Source organism: Abramis brama (assembly GCF_963993115.1).
Source record: "Abramis brama genome assembly, chromosome: 19".
Classification (NCBI taxonomy): Eukaryota; Metazoa; Chordata; class Actinopteri; order Cypriniformes; family Leuciscidae; genus Abramis; species Abramis brama.
The window spans coordinates 20,968,737-20,985,177 of NC_139981.1; the positions used below are offsets into that span (position 1 = coordinate 20,968,737).

The 16,441-nt window shown below is 37.2% G+C and overlaps 1 protein-coding gene across 1 annotated transcript in view; it reads right to left on the reverse strand.

The window, feature by feature from the left end:
* syne2b (spectrin repeat containing, nuclear envelope 2b) overlaps positions 1–16,441 on the reverse strand; it is a 107,322-nt gene that overhangs the window by 47,056 nt on the left and 43,825 nt on the right. The window contains exons 66-84 of the mRNA XM_084092661.1: positions 16,038–16,193; positions 15,379–15,519; positions 14,549–14,731; positions 14,257–14,394; positions 13,876–14,061; positions 13,506–13,610; positions 13,059–13,211; positions 12,889–12,975; positions 12,653–12,799; positions 10,471–10,650; positions 9,706–9,777; positions 9,291–9,463; positions 9,123–9,136; positions 8,589–8,620; positions 7,238–7,666; positions 5,382–5,555; positions 2,137–2,301; positions 1,726–1,845; positions 74–177 (exon numbers count right to left, since the gene is read on the reverse strand). Coding sequence (XP_083948787.1) covers positions 74–177; positions 1,726–1,845; positions 2,137–2,301; positions 5,382–5,555; positions 7,238–7,666; positions 8,589–8,620; positions 9,123–9,136; positions 9,291–9,463; positions 9,706–9,777; positions 10,471–10,650; positions 12,653–12,799; positions 12,889–12,975; positions 13,059–13,211; positions 13,506–13,610; positions 13,876–14,061; positions 14,257–14,394; positions 14,549–14,731; positions 15,379–15,519; positions 16,038–16,193 — 2,759 coding nt within the window. The remainder of the gene's footprint in view (positions 1–73; positions 178–1,725; positions 1,846–2,136; positions 2,302–5,381; positions 5,556–7,237; positions 7,667–8,588; positions 8,621–9,122; positions 9,137–9,290; positions 9,464–9,705; positions 9,778–10,470; positions 10,651–12,652; positions 12,800–12,888; positions 12,976–13,058; positions 13,212–13,505; positions 13,611–13,875; positions 14,062–14,256; positions 14,395–14,548; positions 14,732–15,378; positions 15,520–16,037; positions 16,194–16,441) is intronic.

The window sequence follows — 16,441 nt, forward strand, 5'->3', positions numbered from 1 at the left end:
CAGAGAGCGTCATATGGTTACAAAGCGTAGGCATATATTTGAACAAATAAGTACAGTATGTGTATTTAGATACCCTGTATATTCGTCTGTGCTCTGGATTTGTGTTCGGGTTCTGCTGCACTGAACTGCAATAGCTTTAGTTAGATCCCTCTGTTCATTCAAACCATGCTCCAATTCCTGAAAAAGAGAGGGAAAAAACAGTCTTACAAGCATTAATAGGTATGCAATAATGTGTATGAATTTATAGCTTTAATGAAGTTACATTGCAGCTTTTATTGCAAATTAAATACCTATATATAAATATATATATAAATACCTATAAATATATATGAAGACTTCAGATGCAAAAGCCTCTAAGTGCCACCTGAAATTTTCTTCTAAAATGAGCATTTTTATCAAGCTTGTATATTTAAGTTCAGTAATTTCAATCTAATGACAATTAATAGGTAATTTTCATTGCCATTTAAGTGAAATAACTGAACATAAACATACAAGCTTGTTAAAACTATCATTCTAGAAACAATTTCAGATGGCACTTCATATATATGAGATGTATTATATATATGTCTTCAGTCTTCATATATACAGTACAGGTCAAAAGTTTGGAAACATTACGTTTTTTTATATTCTTGAAAGAAGTCTCTAATGCTTATCAAGGCTGCGTTTATTTGATCAAAAATACAGAAAAAATACAGTAATATTGTGAAATATTATTACAACTTAAAATAATAGTTTTCTATTTGAATATACTTTAAAAAATAATTTATTCCTGTGATGCAAAGCTGAATTTTCAGCATCATTACTCCAGTCTTCAGTGTCACATGTGACATCCAGTCTATCACATGATCCTTTAGAAATCATTCTAATATTCTGATTTATTATAAGTGTTGGAAACAGTTCTGCTGCCTAATATATTTGATGAATAAAAGGTTAAAAAGAACTGCATTTATTCAAAATAAAAAAATATTTTCTAATAACATAAATCTTCTTTACTATCACTTTTTTTAAAATCAATTTAACACATCCTTGCTGAATAAAAGTATTGATTTCAAAAAAAGAAAGAAAAAAATCACTGACCCCAAATTACTGACCAGTAGTGTATATTGTTGTTACAAAAGATTTCTATTTTTAAAAAAATTGCTTATTTTTTTCTTTTTCTTTTTTTTTTTACTTTTTATTCATCAAAGTATCCTAAAAAAGTATCACAGGTTATGAAAAAATATTAAGCAGCAGAACTGTTTCCAACTTCGATAATGAATCATCATATTAGAATGATTTCTAATAATGATCCTGAAAATTCAGCTTTGCATCACAGAAATAAATGATCATTTAAAGTATAATAAATTGAAAACCAATTATTTTAAATTGTAATAATATATCACAATATTATTATTTTTTTCTGTATTTTTTATCAAATAAATGCAGGCTTGATGAGCAGAAGAAACTTCTTTCAAAAACATTAAAAATAGTAATGTTTCCAAACTTTTGACCTGTACATACATACATACATACATACATATACACATATACACACATTAAGCGGTAATATATTGCTGAAAATAAAATCATGGTGGTATTTATTGGGTCTTATGAAAATATTGGAAGGGCAAGAAAAAATCTGATCCCATTAGGCTTGTAAAAAATCCTTATACTTGGGCCTAGCGATACTTTAAAAAAAGTAGAAAGGCTAATATTTTAAAGTGTGTGCATGAATGTGTGTGTTACCCTTTGTTGCTGAAGGCTGCTTTGTCTGAACAGTTTCGTTCTGGAGGAACTCAACATCTCTTGCACACTACTGCTGCGAGTCCTCCTGGCCTGTAGGGGGCTCTGACTCTCAACACGCACCTACAGAGAGAGAGAGAGAGAGAGAGAGAGAGAGAAATATAACACCTCAGACAGCCCTATTTTCACAACTCAATCCAGGCACTTTACAGCCTCTCGCTAGCAACACTTCTGGATTTAATACCTCAGAATCTGCAAATGTGAAAATTGGCTGCAGTTACCATGCTAATGATCACTTTCTGTCATCACATGCAATCTGTTCATTAAGTTCCTCACAACACCTGGATTACACTGTCCCCAACCTTAAAAAACAGACATCAAAATTTCAGGGTGCATTAGTGTACGTGTGTGTACCTGATCTTCGCTCTGTCTGTCTTGAAGCTGTAACTGCACAGTCACCAGCCTGTTCTTCAGCAGCTGGAGTTTGGTGTTGAGCGATTCAGCCTCGTGTTGCTCCTGTTCTTTCAGTCCACATGCAGGAAGAATGGAGATCTTCTGCTCAATCTCCACCAGAATTGTCTAGATACACAATTACAAATCAACACACACTCAAAATAAATTCTAAATCACTCTTACACAACTAATAGTGACAACAACAAGTTACAATATGAAACACCCATTGAGGTTGAGGTTCAGAATAGAGAAAATACAATCAATCAAAAGTAATAAACACTAAAGATCAGAGTCCACCTCAGAAAATGAGCTAGCAGGGCTGCGAGGCTGGCGACAGGTGTTTAATGCCCTGTTTTACACAATACTGAGTCTTAGAAAAACAATTATGAACAAAAATCTCATTAATAATCCAATAGATGAACTTTAGCTTGGGATTGATCAGAGTTTGTTCACCTGTACATCCTGCAGAAAATTCCTTGATGATTCCTAATCATAACTTAAAGAGACAGTTCATCAATTCTGTCATAATTTACTCATCCTCATATCGTTCCAAACCTGTATGACTTTTTTCTTCTCTGGAACATAAAAGAAGACATTTTGAGAAATGTCTCAGTGTTTGCTGTGTCAAAACAATAAGAGTCAGTGGTCACCAAAATATATTTTTTTGTGTGCGTGTAAGAAAGTTAGTCGTTTTAAACCAGGTGAATAAATGATGACAGAATTTTCCTTTTTGGGTGAATTATCCCTTTAACACCTTCTTCACCAGAACCAAATGTGTACAAATGACACAAAGACTGGTTGATTCAGTTTTTGGTGTATCTGAGTGGTAGTTAAAACATTTTACCAGGTAAGTTTGCTGGAACTCAGCTGAATCTCTGAATCTTTGATGAAGGAGTCAGGTTGCACACTCACACACACACACACACACACACACACACACACACACACACACACACACACACACACACGCACACACACACACACACAGGTTACTGTATATCTGGCTCAACCACTTTAAAGTGACGTACTTTAGCACTTTCTAAATATACAGAATAAATGGTGCACATCATCTCCTGTTGCCTGTATTCATTGTGGTATCCAAAGTAAATTTGCATGCTCAAAGTCTAGCATGACCACACCTAGTTTTAAAGCAAACGTCATCCGTAATATCAGCTCTAACTGCATTAAAGAGACACATGACCTCCAAACAGCACAATGAGACTAAACGTTCAATGCCAAGTTCAACAAATCAGAAGAGCACAAACATCCATATTCCTTTTGGGCTTTAAGACACTGAAAAAGATCAGACAGGCTATATTATGCGTTTGAACAGGACATTATGAGGAAGCTGTAAGATATCTTGACAGATAAGATTTATTGCCAGCTATCTCTCTCCTCAAAAAACTTTAATCTGAGTGAAAGGAAACACTCAAAAACTGAAGTATCCGCACAGAGAGTTTCCTTAAGAAAAGAGAAGTCAAAATTCATGATGCATTGACACACTGATGCATCTGAAGTGAAAAGCACAGACATGCTCATGCATGTCATGTGTATAACATGTATGTGTGTTTAAAAGAGAATAAAATAGCTTGAGAGACAGAGAAAGGAAAGAAATAAGCAGGCACTGATATGTATTCACTCCACCCCAAAGGTAAATAACAGACTCATATTTTTTTGGTTCATTGAGCCATGTACTGTACTGCCAACTTACTGACTTGCTGTGCATTTAGATTTCCAAAGAAACAAACACAAATATCAGCAGATAACTTCAGTGAGTCAGCACTGCGATAAAAGCAAAATAAACTATCCATCACCAAATAAGATAATAAAATATATATTTTTTTATTTTGTTACCATAGTAACTGAAGTCATCTAATCTAATCCAATCTATTCCTGATTGTAATTCAGCCAGTCAGTGTTTCTGTACACGGCAACTATTATTCAAAACAAACATTCAACTTTCAGTCTAACCAAATTTAAACCAAAAAATACATTTTGACAATCTACAGTTTTAATGTATATCATTGGATCTGGGCTTCGATCACGGTTAACACTTTGATCTCTGGGTAGTAAAAGAGTTCACAGCTGTAAAACACTGCAGTAAAAGACAAGAAAATGAAAGAGAAAGTCACAAAGAAAAGAAGAGAGACTTGATTATACAGGAGAGAACTGAATTCTACAGAAATTGATAATGAAATCTTTTAAGGTTAAAACAAAATGAACAGACAGAAACTTTAGAAGAAGATACTTTGATACTGTCAGATTTCTCTATAAATGCAGTAATGCTCATGGCATGTCCAGAAACAACTTTACATATATACAAATATATCAACATGTTCAATGTGTGACAGATCTCACTTCCTCTCCTGCTGAGTCAGCTTCCACAACAACAGTAGGCAGAGGATATACGTGTGTGTGTGCGTGTGTGCGGACACTGCCGGCCAAAAAAAGTCACTGTTTGGATTTAAATAGGCAAATGCTTAAGAGTCTATGATTGGATCATTATTGCTGTGATTATTATGTTTCTAGCATTTTATATGTGTGGCAACAGTTCTTCTAACTCTAAGTGAGTGTGTAACTTTTCATTTCTTAAACAATCATGTTGGAAGACACATCATGGCCATATTCCAGGATGACAATGTCAGGATTCATCAGGCTCAAAGTGTGAAAGAATAGTTGGGAGAGGGAGCATGAAGAATCATTTTCACACATGAATCGGTAACTTGAATGAATTGAAAGTCTTTGGGATGTGCTGGAGGAGACTTTACAGAGTGCTTGACTCTTGCTTTGTCAATACAAGATCTTGAACAAAAATGTATGCAACATGCATTTCCATCAATTTTTGTTGCCAATTCATGTGTGAAAATGACTGTTGATATTGTCATCCTGGAATATGGCCATAATGTGTCTTCCTACATTGTTTAAGAAATGAAAAGCTACACACTCCATCAATTAGGATTAAAAGAACTGTTGCCAAACATATAACATGCTAGAAACATAATAAATCACAGCAATAATGATCCAATAGAATCGTCTATTAAATCCAAACAGCGAGGTTTTTTGGGGGGCAAAAATTATAACTACTACAGACCCATTATATCAGAAAATTAAATTAATTATATATAAAATATATTTGACAATTTATTTGTATATATTAGTCATGTGCAGAGATAAATCACATATAAAAGGCATGTGTGTGAGATTACCTGGCAGGTGTGAAGTTGTTGCTCAATGCTGTGCTGCATGTCTGCGTCCTGAGCTTGCCGTCTCGACCCCTCCAGGCTGACCTGTGCTCTCTCCAAACACTCCTCCAGCTGCTCCGCCCTCTCACGACAGGCATGGAGCAGCCCGTCACCGGACAGACATCCAGCAGAGTCCGCCTGGACAATCATACACAACAGCAGCAGCTCAGAGACCAAAGAGAATCACGAGGCAGGGGAAGGAGAATAGAGTAAAGGTAAAGACAGGTGTACTGAGAGAGAGAGAGAGAGAGAGAAACAGCACACCTGCTCTGGCTGACTGCAGGAGAAACACTGAGTTCACAGCAAAACAAACACTGGGTGTGTCCATTGACACAAACACAAACTTTAACACTCTTACACACTGCTTTCTTTCTCTCTCTTAACCCTTTTGTTTGTGTTTCTCTGCCCCCCGGTGCAGCCTTTCTCTCAGTACACTGTCTCAGCTTTCATTTTACAGGTGGCTTCTCTCTCTCTCTCTCTGTCTGTCCCTGGATTACTCCACCCACCTGCGGCTACAACTACTTCCTGGAATGTCGTCACTTTCGAGGGCAGCTTGTGTGACCGAAAACACACTCACACACATATAAAGGAGGAACTATACTTTTGCCTTGCACTGACTCAACTGACCAAGATTATTTTTCATCCTTTATTCTATTCCATTACACTAGTATTTATTTCATTTCTTTCTAACTTTATAGAAAAAAAAACAGCTTTTGTCCCTTCTCAGATGTCACAGAATATCTTGTTTAACATATTGGTATCACTGCAATTCATAGAATTTACTGTTTTCTTCCATATATCAGAAATATAGCCACATATTCAGGAGTAGGGGGCACTTAATGTACAATTTAAGAATCAGCCACAGAAAAACTTATATTGGTGGACTGCAAATCTGAATATTGAGGGGAACGTGTCCCCCTCAATGTATTTGGTGGTTATGGGTCATGTAATATATTTAAAACTTTTGTACTATGAAAACGTACTTTCATAACAAAACAAAACAAATCTTTCCCAGTCCACAAAAAAGTTTTATTTCAACTAAGCTGCAAGATGACTTGTGTAATTATACAACTTTTTGAGGACAGACTAAACTCTTAGCCTGCTAAACAACGGCTATTCTGTGTTAAGAAATGGTGAGCTATTGAGGAAGTAGACTTCCTGCAGTAAATGCCAGAAAAAAACTAATAATGATGTTTATTTTTAACTTTAGCTCATTTCATGTGCAAAGAGGGCATTTACATAGATGTCTTGAAGGCAAAAAATGGGCTTTCAATTCTAAGGGAGAGGGAGAGAGAGAGAGAGGAAAATGATCATAAAGAAACTAAATTATGACTTTTTGATTAAAAAACACATATGTGGATCTTAGCTGATAAATATGTGATATGACCTTTAATTTTAAATACATTTTTGCATATGAGTGGATTCCTGACTTTCTGCACAGTTTGTTTTACACACAGTAATAAAAGTAATACAAAATATGAATAAAATAATGTGTTGAGGTGTTAATTATTAATAATCAACAATTAATGATTAAAAAAGGATTATTTTTTTAAGGAATCACCTAGTTGCAAAGGTAAATTCCTGTCACTGAATCCAATGCTTGACATTTCAGACTGCAAGAATAGCACTGAATTAGCTATTTTAGTTGCAAGAAAAATAAATGAGTATTTATTTTCTCCTTTGTGTGAGCAAAGAGAAATATGCAGATAAAGTGCAGCACACACCATTTAAAGTCAGGCGGTGAGTGAGTTGATGAACACAAGGTCTGTGTCAAGTTTTGAGTCAGTGGGGTGAGATTCACCATCAGCATCTGTGCTTACCAAAGATGTGCTCTCAGCCAACGGCTCTGTCTTCTCCAGGTGGGGTTTGACTGCGATCGGTGTGTGTGTGTCGTGTGTGCTTCTGCTGTCTAACCTATGGTCTGCATTGGACGGAGTGTGTGTACAGTGCTCCGGTGTTTTGGCTGAGAGTGTATTTGTAGAGCCCAGGCTCTGAAGTACATAGGGGATCTCGTCTAAATGGGTCTGTTGACTGGATGTGGAATGCGTTTCTGAGAATCCCATTAGTTTTTCTAAGGCCCCGCCCACCTCTTCACCAGAGGTCATGACATTAGGTGAGGTCAACATGACCTCTGTTTCTGTGGGAGGGGCTTGTGACTCTGGATGTTTGTGTGTGTTTTCTGGGAGGGTCATGAGTGTGTGTGTGTCACTGGTGTGTGGCGTCTGTTCCCCCCTCCATGCACCCTGCTCCTGACACAGACAGAGAAAGAGAGAGACGAGCGAGTGTGAATTTTTTGTTGGAATTTATTATTTTTTTCAGACTTTAAAGAAGCATGACAGTGATCGCACAGGAAGTAGGAGAGGGAGAGATCAGGAAAACATGCACAGGTGTGTATAAGATAAAATAGTAAACATAAATAACATATAGCCTACCGTTTCCTGCTTCTTGAGCAGGAAAAAGCTTACTTTTAGAGAATGTGTCATGTAAACAACAATCGCTCGTGAAAGACAATAAATTATTCTTAATACACATGCACTTAGACAGCTGTGCAGAGTGAGCAGTCATTGGCTAGCTATTTTTAAATGTTCACATACACTTATTTCACTCAATCATACACTTGTTTCAAACAATCTTTTCACAGTAGCCATCTTATCTTACATTTGGAAGGAAAAAAACTAAAGAAAAAAAACCCACACTGCTATAAAAAACAAAACAACAAAACACCAACAACATGCCCGATAAAAGATTTTAGGATCTTTTTGGTATTATAGCATTGTATTTAGTAGTTAAAAATCAAGGACAAGATACCATGCAATGAAAAAAATAGACATATTCTCTTGAAATTAAATGTCATAATTAAACTAAAATGTGGAAAATAGTAATTATGAAAAGGTAATGAAAAGTAGATGTGTCCAAATTTTTGACTGGTACTGTATAATGATATTTGTAAATAAAATAATTTTATATCTGCTGGAAACTGGCTGGAGTAACTGCAGCATATCAAAAATAGTAGTTATAAAGTGTTAAGGTACTGTCATATTTACCATTAACCTGCACAATTTTGTGGGTGAAATTTCTATTGGAATCGGCGCAATGAAAAATATTGCCTGATGAACACAAATTTCACATTGGGCTCAGAATTGGTGAACTTTGACAATTTGCGGCACCGACCAACAGCAAGCCTCCTGGTTTGGCAGTGACATCTGTGTGGGCGGGCATTTGTAACATAGCAAAAAGATAAAAAATGGACCAGGCCCTCATTCTGTTAGTGCCCACTCAAACATAACACTACATTTCAATAAAATAGACTAAATAATTGCTTTCCAAAGGGACTTTTACTGAGAGTTGGTTTGTTTGCTAGCAGTAAAATACATAGTATTTTGTGGTATTTCTTTTGCCTGCAAAATTTTGTTGAGTAACGGTAAATGCGACCGCACCTTTCTAGTGTAGTTGATTATAATAAGATCCCGTTTTATTGCGCCACACACTGCACACGTCCAGTGCAGACACAGCGTGACATGTAAACATTGATATTATGGAAAAAGACAAAAGTTCAAAATGCTCTTTGGTATTAGAATGTCCTGACAGAATTAGACGACATCATAAAAGTTTGGGACAAAATCACAAACTCCACAGGAAGTTGCTTTAAGCCCTTTTATACATTCCTTTGTTTGATTTATATAAAACCATTTAGCTTAATTCTACCCTCGTTTTGTGAACTATTTGAAGATATTCATTCCTCAGAAGTCCTTATTTTTACACATCTGCCATGTAAATGCATTGAAAGAGAGTTCTAGCACTAGAAACATCTACATCTAGGGGTTCTAGAGGTGCAGTTAAGACATGGAGGTTCTGTAAGGAAAGAACTACAACTAGGAGACCAAACACCTCTGCTGGCCTCTGGAAGGGGATGTGGAGATCTCTGTAACAGAGGAGGTATTGGTTACCATGTCCGCAGGGAGAGACTGGCTTTCCACTGTGGCGTCCGCTTCAGATAAAGCTTCTGACACACCTGTTCCTGAGGCCACAGATGTAGCTACTTCTACCTGCAAATGCAAGTAAAAAGAGGTTACATATTTTTATATCTGGCCACAGTCTGAACTTTCCAAAAGACTACAAAATAGTTTTTGAGAGTGGCCACTTTTCTTTCTTAATTCTTAAAGAACAAAAATTTGACGCATGCACAGCAACAATGATTTTACTGGTGATTGCTCTGAATGTACCACACACACACGCATTTATGTGATCAAATTAAGGACTGTCATGACTGGAGAGGGTCTAGTGTTACCTTAGAGTCTGTTGCTTCTGCTTGCTCCAAAATCTGTTCTGTAGAAGAAACATCGTCTGCAGAAACAGAGTCCTGTACAAAAAAAGCACATTCATTAATGTCAACCACACAATTAGCAACCCAAATCAGACTTAAGTCTAAATGAAGTTCAGTAAAGCAGCACAATATGCTGTGCCTATCATACACCACTCATGGTTTATCAAAGATCAATTAATTGTTACTTTTTTCTAATACAGATTTTAGCATACATCTTTTTAGAGAAATATAAATTAGATTTGCATAATGTTCAAAATGATTCATCATGTGTTACATGTGCAAACGGAGATCACAGCACTTGTGATTCTCAAGTACAGGGAGCATCTGAAAGATGAATAAATCCAGACTCAGTGAAAGAATGATGAATTCCTACTGCCCCCTAGAGGACGAGGGATAACATGCACATCTTCATTCAATCAAGTAGTGCGGAAACTGCACTGTTCAGAAGAATAAAATCAAAATAATCTTTATATTGAACTTCAAACTAAATTGAAAGGAAGAACAAAACTGAAATGTGATAAAGGAGAATCTGGAAGTGGAAGAAACAAGGACTTGAAGATGACAAGGGTGACAATAAATGTAGCCAAAAACAGAACTTTTAGAAGATAAAATAACCAGGAAACAGAGTTAAGTCAATGGGTTTTGATGGAATGGGAAAACATTACAGAAGAAAGCAAAGGAAACATTAGGAGTTGTCGAGGGATGAAGTCTCTGATTCCTCTGCATTACCTCCATGGTCATGCAGAAGTAAGCCTCAGAATTCAGAGAGGCGGGCGACCTTCGTCTTGCCTCGTCAACTTCATTTTCTATGTGAACTTCACATTCTTCTTTGTTTTCATCAGAAGCATCATCTTCCCCCTCTTCTACATCCTCAAAGAGCTCCTCCTCCTCCTCTTCCTCAGACTCCTGCTGTCCCATCACATCAGCCACACACACACACATGCACAGCAGCAGCCACGAACAAAACCAAGCAACCACAAAAGACACATTAACTGGGGTGATGTAGATGATTTCGCAGATAGACAGACAGTTATTAAAACAGGTCATGTGCTGCACTTGATGTTATTAACCCTAACAAATATGAAAATAAGAATTTTAACCCAGGGTTTACAGCTGCACATTGTAAAATATTTAATTAACTGCTAACCCAGAGCAAAGTACTGTAGAACAGTGAAATATGGAAAAACTTACCAAGAAAGTATACTAACTTGGGGTTGAAAATAATTTTGGGTTAATAACGTCAAATACGAGAAGCCATTAGAACTCAAGCTCTTGCATTTGACAGCATTAAAAGCTCTGCATTTTAGTACTTGTTTGAGAATATGAAGCATTATGGACAGACGCTGTCCTTTTAAAAGCATACACAAGGTCTGAGCTTTACTTTTTATCTGAAATATTGCCAGGTACATTTTGACCTGAGAGCTTACGTCTGTATTTATAGATTTGTATTTAGAGATAAATAATAAGTGTTAAACCATGTCTACACCAGTTGACATACTTCAAGCGCTCGCGCTACTTCTGACACGAAGAACAAATGGATTTGCAAGGGTAGCTTTGTGTAGACAACCTCAAGCTGTTGACAAAAGTCACGTTTTCTACTTTAAAGTCCCCCTGTGGTGAAAATCAAGTTTTTAATGTTGTCTATATGTCCGTGTGGTGTTTTTGATATGCTTTAGGAGAAACCATGTACAAACACCATTGCTGAGTATTTTCTCCTTAAAACTGCAGTGAACCAAAGACAGTCTCAAAAATGCGTTTTGAAATCGCTGGTGTTTCTGACGTTACAAACTACCTTGTAACCAATCACGTCAACAAGTGGATCTCTGAGCTGGTGTGAGTGAGTGAAGGCGGGGATAATTTGTATATTCATAGAATCATGTATACTAAATTAGGTATTTTAAAGGGGTCATCGGATGCCCCTTTTCCACAAGTTGGTTTGATTCTTTAGGATCTTCATGTAAAGTTTGTAACATACTTTGGTTAAAATTCCTCAATGGTTGTGTAAAACAACACCCTTTTAACCTCCTCAAAAACAGTTCACAGCGACCTGTTCTGGTGCATGTCTCTTTAAATGATAATGAGCAACTGCTCACCCCACCCCTCTCTTCCATGGGGCGTGTGTCGACCATAGACTGTAAAAAAATATAAGACACAAGACACGTAAAGTGCTGCATTGGCGGACAGTATACAATGGCTGAGGGCGGAAATATGCTAATACGGGACAGTCCGTCAGTGGTTGTGGGCGGAGCATGAGCAATATGACATCATATTGCTCAGAAAATCCAAACGGCTTGATTATTGAGAGTGTTTAGACTTTCTGAGGATTAAAAAAAAAGGAGTGAATGGATTTTTTTCATTGTATGGTGGTTGTGTCCACACACTGCAAAGACACATTTATATGCAAACACCATATAAATGTGAATTTTGCATCCGATGACCCCTTTAAGGCATGAATAAATTTTTTTCAAGGATTTTTTTTTTAAATATGTAATTTTGGTGATCAAAGTTGAGTTTTAAGGGATACAATTATTGACTACACGGGGACTTTAATATAAGCAATATAAAATGGATATGCCCATTTCTGGATGATGATTTTGTGTCCTTTATATTTTTGTTTAGTAAACTGTTTTATAAAAGCAATAATAACTTCTGCATGTTCTGGTGAACAAAGCCTTTTATCCATGACTATATTTAGAAATAATACTTTACTGATTAATTATGACACCTGCATATCTTTCTGACTATAGCTGCATTCGAAATTGCATACTTCCCTACTATATAACAGTAAAAACAGAATGAGTAGTATGTCCGAATTCAGTGTATTCATAAAACAGTAGGTGAAAAGTACCCGGATGACCTACAACTTCCAGGGCGATTTCAAAAAGGGGGCATTCAGTGTGTTCCCTCATACCTGTGTTTCTGTGGGGGAGTGGCTGCTCCTCTCAGAGATCCAGGTGAGTCTCTGCTCCGGTGTGGATTGCTCCACCGTCATCAGCGCTGCTCCTGATTTTCTCAACACATCCTCCTCAACATGCGCAATCTGAATCTGACCGCTCTCCTGCACACACACACATAACATATATATATATATTAATATTTAATCTTTGCATTTGGAGCATTAGATTTGAACATAATATTTTGTCTAACCTGTGTCTCTTCCTCAGTGATAGTGGGCGGAACACTTAGGGCCGGGGCAGGAATATCCTGCACCTCAACTGAGTATTCTAGAGCCAGCTGAGAGGAGATGAACACAACACTGAGCACTGCGTGAACTGTGTGTTTGCCTGTGTGTATGTGTTTGTGTATATGTGCCCTACCTGCTCTAGTTCCAGCAGCTGTTTCTGTAGTAATTCTGCTCTTCTGAACACCAGGAGTGTGTTTTCAGCTTTGTCAGGAAGACACAGACCATCCTTACAGTTCTGGATCTCAGCTACTGTCCTTTTCATCAGGTCAATCCTGTCTTCTGTTGCCTGGAAATACACACAAAACACCCACAGGAATCAGGTGTTTGACAGTAACTACATAACGTCTCCCCATTGACTGTGTATGGTCTCGGTGTATATTACTTTAGGACCCATGTTTGGGGTTTCTCCGAGCCTTGCATATGTAGGAAGAATGACGGAGGCGAATTTATGCTGCACCATTCTGTTCTGCTTTGAGCTTTTCTTTAAACAAAATACAATCGGTTACAGTAACCTGTGTCCTGTGTCAACGCACACTAGAGGTTACAACTGGTCAAATGTTTAAGTACACAATTATTTTACCTTAAGATTGTCTTGGCTGATGTCTTCCTTGGTAGTCAGAGTAGATTTAATTTTGGCTACATCTTTCTCCATGACCTTCACCTCTGTCTCAATGGCATCCACTTCCTTAAAAACACACACCACACACATAAACATGTTTCATAAAAATCACCTTCTATAGATTAGACAGCTGTGCATTTTTTCAACAATAAGCTATAATTTGGGGACAAAATTATCCTCACAAGTGAGTTAAATCTGAAAAAAATCCCTCTCTGGGAACAAATTAACAACCTCATTTAGAAAATTATTCATAAATTAAGTAATTAAATTTACAATTATATATATATATATATATATATATATGTAGTTTTTTAAAAATCTGTGTGCTCACTGCTGCTGCATGCTCCAGCTGAGAGAGGGGTCCCAGAAGGCTGTGCTGCATGTCTGCCACACGTCGATCAGCATTTGAGAGCTGCTCCTCTAATGAACTGACATCAAACACACTTCCCATCTCTGTCAGCACACTGCTGAAACCCTGTAGAGTCCGTCTCATCTGAGCGGAATCATCCAGCACCATCTGAAACACACAAACACACACACATACATTATTATTAGAAAATGATACAATAGGGCCTTTAGTCTAATACACTATATAACCGAATATGTGTAGGTTCAAACCCCACAATGGGATGATGCAGTTTTCTTCTAGGAGGACTTTTCCTGTAATAAGTAACTGTCAGCTAAATGATAATGATGTTTCTGAGAATAATACCTGCAGTGCGTTTACATGACTGTCGAGGCATCTGGCAGTGGTGTATGTGCAGGGTGTCGTAAGCCAGGACTGAGCCTCTGAGATCCAGCTCTGTGACCCCTTCACCATCTCCTCATGCTCCTGCAGCCAATCACGGACCTACACAGAGGCCGTGTAGATAACACACTTTAGGTGACTTGATGCAACTGAAGTCAGTTATTATTCACTAAAACTCTGTTTTCCTTCCATCTCAATCTATCATGTTCAACTTCTTTGCTAATTTTTAGGTTAAATGCGAGTCTATTCAGGTGACCTTGCTGAGGAAGGTGGTTCTCTGTTCAGCCTGTTTGGTGAGGCGCGTGTGGGTCTGCTGAGTGTTGGCCAGGTTGTCCAGAATCAGACGGGTCTCGTCCGGATGCATTTCACTCACGTCCTGTAGCTCCACCTCCACTGCCGCCAGACGAGTGTGTAAATTATCCAGCTCGTCCCAGACTCGCTGTGAGGGAACAATATAGAAAAAAACACATTAAATCTTCCATAGGTTATTTAATCTGTTTCTAGACTTCACGGTAAAGAAATAATTTAAAAGATTTAAAACACTGTTTCACAGAACTTGGACCTGTAGGCCATAAGCAAATGCAGGTGCGTTTTGAGCTTTCAGACTGACAATATTTCTGTAACATACTGTATCAGTACAGTATGGAAAATTAAAGTAATTTATGGGCTATTATATTGTGCATTTCATTTAATAACTTAAATCAATTTAATAAATCTTTAATACATTTTAAAATGTATTATTTGGAGCGTGCATCAACTGTTTTTGAAAAATATATTTTTCTAAACTATGTGTAAAGTACTACACTTTACTGTGTATTTCTTCATAAATTGCAAAAAGATTGTTCATAAATTGGTTTATAGTGCATCTTTATAAATGCTAATGACCTTAGCATGCACAAATACAAAAACCCCAGACAGCAACATAGTGTCGGCCCAGATCCGGTCCATATCTGCACCGAAACCGTACATGAAGCGTTACATCTGCTACACTTTAATCTGTCACATAAGCTCTAATATGAATATACGCTTACAATACAAAATTTGTGAAACAGGTTTTAGACTAAGTAGACTAAACTAATTTCTGACCTTTTGTGTGCTCTCAGCTTCATTGAAGTTCTGGCTCTTCTGCTCTAACCAGCTCTGAACTGATCCCAGACCTGCTTTAATCTCTGAGATTTTAGCACCCAGCCTGTGAAGTGGGCCACTTTTCTCCACGGCTGTCTTCACCTGTGAGCGAGACAGATGGACAATGAAATGGACATAAAAACAAACACGTCAATTGAAACAAACAAATTGACTATATTCACTTTTAAAAATCATTAAACACATGGACACAATAAGTGTGTGAGACAAAACTCTAGTAACAGGAATATGTGTGTCTGTGTGTGTGTGTTTGAATGTGTATATGGATGATGCAACACCTCTTACACCTGTGAATGTGTGCAGATTATGTGTCTCGGATGCAGGGATCTAACTCTTATAGACTGAGATGTTCTCCTCGCTTAATTCATTAAAGATGAGATAAAACTGCAGCAAGTGTGATGTTTACAGGATGTGTGTGAAACACATCTAGTTGTATGAGTTCAGTACTTTTCGAACAAGAACATTTGATATTAAATTAAGAAAAATTCTCATACAGTATAAAGGAAGAGTTCTCAACCAAAAAATAACAGGTCTGTTTTGATTAATGTAAAATCTGGGTCCTGAAACATAAGTTGGGAACCACTTTAAAGAATGCATCAAACCTGCTCCTCCACTTCCTGTAATGACTGTGAGACTTCCTGTAACAGTCCCTCTATCTCTTCGGGAATCGGTGTGTTTTTGTCAGAGTACATCATTTTCAAGCTATCTGAAATACGCTGCAGAACGGCCTTTTGGGTACACAGCTGTGAGTGAACCTCCTGTTGAGCGAAAAGGGACATTACTCATCAATTAGGTAACATTAGTATTGAGTACATATATGTACTGCACAAATAACTTTTTCCATTTTATCCATTTCGTTTAAAAAATACTTCTTGGTAAAAGAGTTTTTTCCAAAATGAGCACATCGTTAACAAGAATGGAAAAAGTGACACACGTAACACAGGCATTCACTGAGGGCAGAACTGACTCTGCAAAATGACTATAAAACATCTGAAACTTAAGGTTG